Consider the following 5,921-nt stretch of genomic DNA (forward strand, 5'->3'; position numbering starts at 1 on the left):
CTACCATGTGGAGCCGTGTTTAATGCACTTCCCACGTCGACCAGAAAGAAATTTATCTCTATGCAGTTCTGCTGACGTTTTATTACAACTTATGGTTAATATAGGCATGTTGGCCGACTCTGTCCATGACCTTGACTCTTGCTCCTTTAGTTCTTCCATTGAAATACACAACATACATACTTATAGTTTCTTTGCATTGATTCAATTCAGTGTATATTTTTTTAACTGCATCAGTTAGTTCTTCAACTTTTCTCTCTAGTTCACTTTGGCACTTCGGAACTTTTTGCACATCTGAAGGGTTATTAAAGTTATCACAGCATGCACTACATTTACAATTAGTAACATGAGGTTTCAATGTGCCTTCCTCGATTAATGCCTGTAGTCTTTTTTCCCCACATCGGATGGATCTCTTCCAATGTCGACACGAGGCAAGACCACAGAACGCCTCAAATTCAATCGGCGTATACCTACCATGTGGAGCCGTGTTTAATGCACTTCCCACGTCGACCAGAAAGAAATTTATCTCTATGCAGTTCTGCTGACGTTTTATTACAACTTATGGTTAATATAGGCATGTTGGCCGACTCTGACCATGACCTTGACTCTTGCTCCTTTAGTTCTTCCATTGAAATACACAACATACATACTTATAGTTTCTTTGCATTGATTCAATTCAGTGTATATTTTTTTAACTGCATCAGTTAGTTCTTCAACTTTTCTCTCTAGTTCACTTTGGCACTTCGGAACTTTTTGCACATCTGAAGGGTTATTAAAGTTATCACAGCATGCACTACATTTACAATTAGTAACATGAGGTTTCAATGTGCCTTCCTCGATTAATGCCTGTAGTCTTTTTTCCCCACATCGGATGGATCTCTTCCAATGTCGACACGAGGCAAGACCACAGAACGCCTCAAATTCAATCGGCGTATACCTACCATGTGGAGCCGTGTTTAATGCACTTCCCACGTCGACCAGAAAGAAATTTATCTCTATGCAGTTCTGCTGACGTTTTATTACAACTTATGGTTAATATAGGCATGTTGGCCGACTCTGTCCATGACCTTGACTCTTGCTCCTTTAGTTCTTCCATTGAAATACACAACATACATACTTATAGTTTCTTTGCATTGATTCAATTCAGTGTATATTTTTTTAACTGCATCAGTTAGTTCTTCAACTTTTCTCTCTAGTTCACTTTGGCACTTCGGAACTTTTTGCACATCTGAAGGGTTATTAAAGTTATCACAGCATGCACTACATTTACAATTAGTAACATGAGGTTTCAATGTGCCTTCCTCGATTAATGCCTGTAGTCTTTTTTCCCCACATCGGATGGATCTCTTCCAATGTCGACACGAGGCAAGACCACAGAACGCCTCAAATTCAATCGGCGTATACCTACCATGTGGAGCCGTGTTTAATGCACTTCCCACGTCGACCAGAAAGAAATTTATCTCTATGCAGTTCTGCTGACGTTTTATTACAACTTATGGTTAATATAGGCATGTTGGCCGACTCTGTCCATGACCTTGACTCTTGCTCCTTTAGTTCTTCCATTGAAATACACAACATACATACTTATAGTTTCTTTGCATTGATTCAATTCAGTGTATATTTTTTTAACTGCATCAGTTAGTTCTTCAACTTTTCTCTCTAGTTCACTTTGGCACTTCGGAACTTTTTGCACATCTGAAGGGTTATTAAAGTTATCACAGCATGCACTACATTTACAATTAGTAACATGAGGTTTCAATGTGCCTTCCTCGATTAATGCCTGTAGTCTTTTTTCCCCACATCGGATGGATCTCTTCCAATGTCGACACGAGGCAAGACCACAGAACGCCTCAAATTCAATCGGCCATGTGGAGCCGTGTTTAATGCACTTCCCACGTCGACCAGAAAGAAATTTATCTCTATGCAGTTCTGCTGACGTTTTATTACAACTTATGGTTAATATAGGCATGTTGGCCGACTCTGTCCATGACCTTGACTCTTGCTCCTTTAGTTCTTCCATTGAAATACACAACATACATACTTATAGTTTCTTTGCATTGATTCAATTCAGTGTATATTTTTTTAACTGCATCAGTTAGTTCTTCAACTTTTCTCTCTAGTTCACTTTGGCACTTCGGAACTTTTTGCACATCTGAAGGGTTATTAAAGTTATCACAGCATGCACTACATTTACAATTAGTAACATGAGGTTTCAATGTGCCTTCCTCGATTAATGCCTGTAGTCTTTTTTCCCCACATCGGATGGATCTCTTCCAATGTCGACACGAGGCAAGACCACAGAACGCCTCAAATTCAATCGGCGTATACCTACCATGTGGAGCCGTGTTTAATGCACTTCCCACGTCGACCAGAAAGAAATTTATCTCTATGCAGTTCTGCTGACGTTTTATTACAACTTATGGTTAATATAGGCATATTGGCCGACTCTGTCCATGACCTTGACTCTTGCTCCTTTAGTTCTTCCATTTAAATACACAACATACATATTATAGTTTCTTTGCATTGATTCAATTCAGTGTATATTTTTTTAACTGCATCAGTTAGTTCTTCAACTTTTCTCTCTAGTTCACTTTGGCACTTCGGAACTTTTTGCACATCTGAAGGGTTATTAAAGTTATCACAGCATGCACTACATTTACAATTAGTAACATGAGGTTTCAATGTGCCTTCCTCGATTAATGCCTGTAGTCTTTTTTCCCCACATCGGATGGATCTCTTCCAATGTCGACACGAGGCAAGACCACAGAACGCCTCAAATTCAATCGGCGTATACCTACCATGTGGAGCCGTGTTTAATGCACTTCCCACGTCGACCAGAAAGAAATTTATCTCTATGCAGTTCTGCTGACGTTTTATTACAACTTATGGTTAATATAGGCATGTTGGCCGACTCTGTCCATGACCTTGACTCTTGCTCCTTTAGTTCTTCCATTGAAATACACAACATACATACAGTATAGAAAGAAAATTATCGCCAAGTGAAATAAAGTGTGAAGAGTTATATGACGCAACAACTACGAGAAATTCAGACGGAAGATTTGTAGTTAAGCTACCATTCACTAGTGACGATCCTCAATGCATGTATGGAAATTCAAAAGACATAGCAGTAAGAAAATTGAAAGCGTTAGAAAGAAGACTTAAACAAAATTTAGAATTAAGTATACGAAGATTACCGAAAAGTTTTAGGTGAATATTTGGAACTAAATCATATGATAGAAATTAAAGAGACAGATATCGATAACCCCAATGCAGTTTATTTACCTCATCACGCTGTAGTAAGGAAGGAAAAGGACACTACTAAGGTGAGAGTCGTATTTAATGCATCATCGAAAGGTGTCAATGATGTATCTTTAAACGACGATCTGCACATAGGTCCTAAACTACAGCAAGATTTGAGACATCTGCTTATGAGGTGGAGAACTCATCGTGTATGTATCATAGGTGATTTGGTTAAGATGTATCGACAAATATGTGTGAAAGACGAAGACACCAACTATCAAAGGATCGTGTGGAGAAATGACTCAAATCAACCAATTAAGCATTATAAATTATTGACCTTAACTTTTGGAACTGCTTGTGCTCCTTATTTAGCAGTTAAGACATTACAGACATTAGCAAAACAAGAGCAGCTCAGGGTCCCTACTGCATCGGATATTACTCAGCGTGATTTTTACATCGACGACTTAATGACCGGATGCGAAAATCTAGATGAAGCTTTACACATATACGATGAAATGAATAGTCTAATGAAGTCTGGTGGTTTTCAAATGCAAAAGTGGAGTAGCAATGACAATGAGTGATGTACGCATCAAATCAGATAATCAATTTAAAGTTCTCGGATTATCTTGGAATAGAGAGACTGATAATTTCGAATATACAATTAATTTACCAGATGGTCAACATCCTGTAACGAAGCGCCAAATATTATCTGATATAGCTCGATTATATGATCCGACAGGTTGGATAGCACCGGTAGTAGTTAAAGCAAAGATATTTATACAGAATGAAGAAAGAAATGTATTCATTAGATGTTAAGTACTTCGGTAATTTAGATTTTTCTCTATTAAAAATTCTACGACACCATGCCATGACTCTCAACATTTTAAACAACGACGAAAATCTAATCCACTCAAAATCTTCTTCCTTCTGATGTTGAACACAAAATGATTTAGTATTTCTTTCTTCTTCTGTATCTGGTATAATCGGTTGATCGATATCAATTGTAGAATTACACAACCAGTCAGGACCCTTCCACCAAAGTGAGTAATCCTTTAATTCTGTAGATTTAAGACCACGAGAGGCGCAGTCCGCTGGATTCGATTCCAAAGGTACATGTCCCCACTGATTATAATCTAAAATGGTAAGTATTGTCGATACTCTATTGCTCACAAATGTAGCCCAACGAGATGAATGACCTTTCAACCATGCAAGGACTACAGTTGAATCCGTCCAAGCTATATGTATTTTCTTTAATTATACCCATGACTTGAGCGATCTCAGACACGAGTTTAGCTGCAAGTGTCGCACCGCAGAGCTCTAATCGTGGAATGGATATTTCTTTGTCGATAGGTGCAACTTTAGTCTTCGCTGTGATTAAGGTAACATGCACAGATTTGTCAAGTTTATTAACAACTCGTAGATAAATTGCTGCTGCGTATGCAGCTTTAGAAGCATCCGAAAATGCGTGTGAGCTACACGCATATCGCAATCTTTGCTTGTATTAAGCCAGCGTGGAATTACGATATTCTTTAGATCATTCAACTCTTTCCTGAAATTAGTCCATTCTATCAATAGGTCTTCTGTCAAAGGACAATGTCCGGAATGGCCCTATGCAACAAAATGGATTGGAATACACGATAATTAACTGTCTATTTTATTATATTAGTTGCAAATACATTTGTAACACGGACTAGCTGTATGCCAAAATGAACAATAAAAAGTATTTTACGCGATTAATAACATTAATGGCCGCCATCTTCACCAAACGTCATGTCGTGTCGATAAAGAATAGGGATGGACGATTGATTGTAATCGTCCGACTTAATTTTTAATATCCATAAAGTATAATTTAAATCGATTTTAAATCGATTCAAATCGTAAGCCAATGTATCGACTTACAAAAAATCGTGATCTAAAAGATCGATTTATAAAAATCTATTTTATTTTTCAAGTTTACATTTATAATGTAAATATTATCCATTTTATGAAAAACAAGAAAGATAATTAATAAATGATCTCTTAACAGTAAAATCAGTTTTTTTTTAAAACGATCTATTAGACCTGAAAAATCGATTCTTCGATTAATCGATCTTTGATCGTCATCCCTAGTCACTTGTCACTGTCAGTGCTGTCAGTCTACTGATGATTACAATAGCGTCGCTTGCTGTTTGTAATTATTTGTATCGGTGTGTTTTGGTGACTTTTGGGACTATATTGCATATTACCTACGACTTGGCTATTTTAACGGACTCTGATTGCTTTAAAAGCGACTTACTTGGCTGTGATTACCGGAACTGTGTACCGCTCAAACGATAACCTGGCACTCTCAAACGGACTTACGCATACGCAATGGAAAGTGGATTTTGTGTAAATTGTGGCTCTGCTGGTGGTTCCATGTTGTTGGAAGATGACCAGATTCGTCACTGTGTACAACAATGGACTGCACCTCTTTTGGTAATTATATTTCTACTGTGTCTGCATATTTTGGGTGCGTGTATATTATTCTGTTTGCGTTCTTTTAGACTTCTATTAACTGCATAAATAAGTTTCTATACTTGACCTTTCACATTATGCTTGCAATTATCGTCTTCTCTAAAAAAAAGAATGAAAAAAGGATTTGGGGTATTTTCATATTTCAAGTAAGATACAAACTATTTACCTATGTTTTTTTTAGGTTCAAGCTC

General features: G+C 37.4%; 1 protein-coding gene across 1 annotated transcript; it reads left to right on the forward strand.

Annotated features, from left to right (window-relative positions):
- Window positions 1-3,227: 3,227 nt before the first annotated feature.
- LOC149910811 (uncharacterized) lies at window positions 3,228-3,818 on the forward strand. The gene has a single exon (XM_090106682.1). The coding sequence runs from the start codon at window positions 3,228-3,230 to the stop codon at window positions 3,816-3,818; it is 591 nt and encodes a 196-aa protein (XP_089962808.1).
- The last annotated feature ends 2,103 nt before the right edge of the window (window positions 3,819-5,921 follow it).

This window comes from Colias eurytheme, chromosome 1, assembly GCF_061535395.1.
Source record: "Colias eurytheme isolate Ceu_HAF_F1 chromosome 1, ilColEury1 Martin Lab GWU primary, whole genome shotgun sequence".
In the NCBI taxonomy this organism is placed as follows: domain Eukaryota; kingdom Metazoa; phylum Arthropoda; class Insecta; order Lepidoptera; family Pieridae; genus Colias; species Colias eurytheme.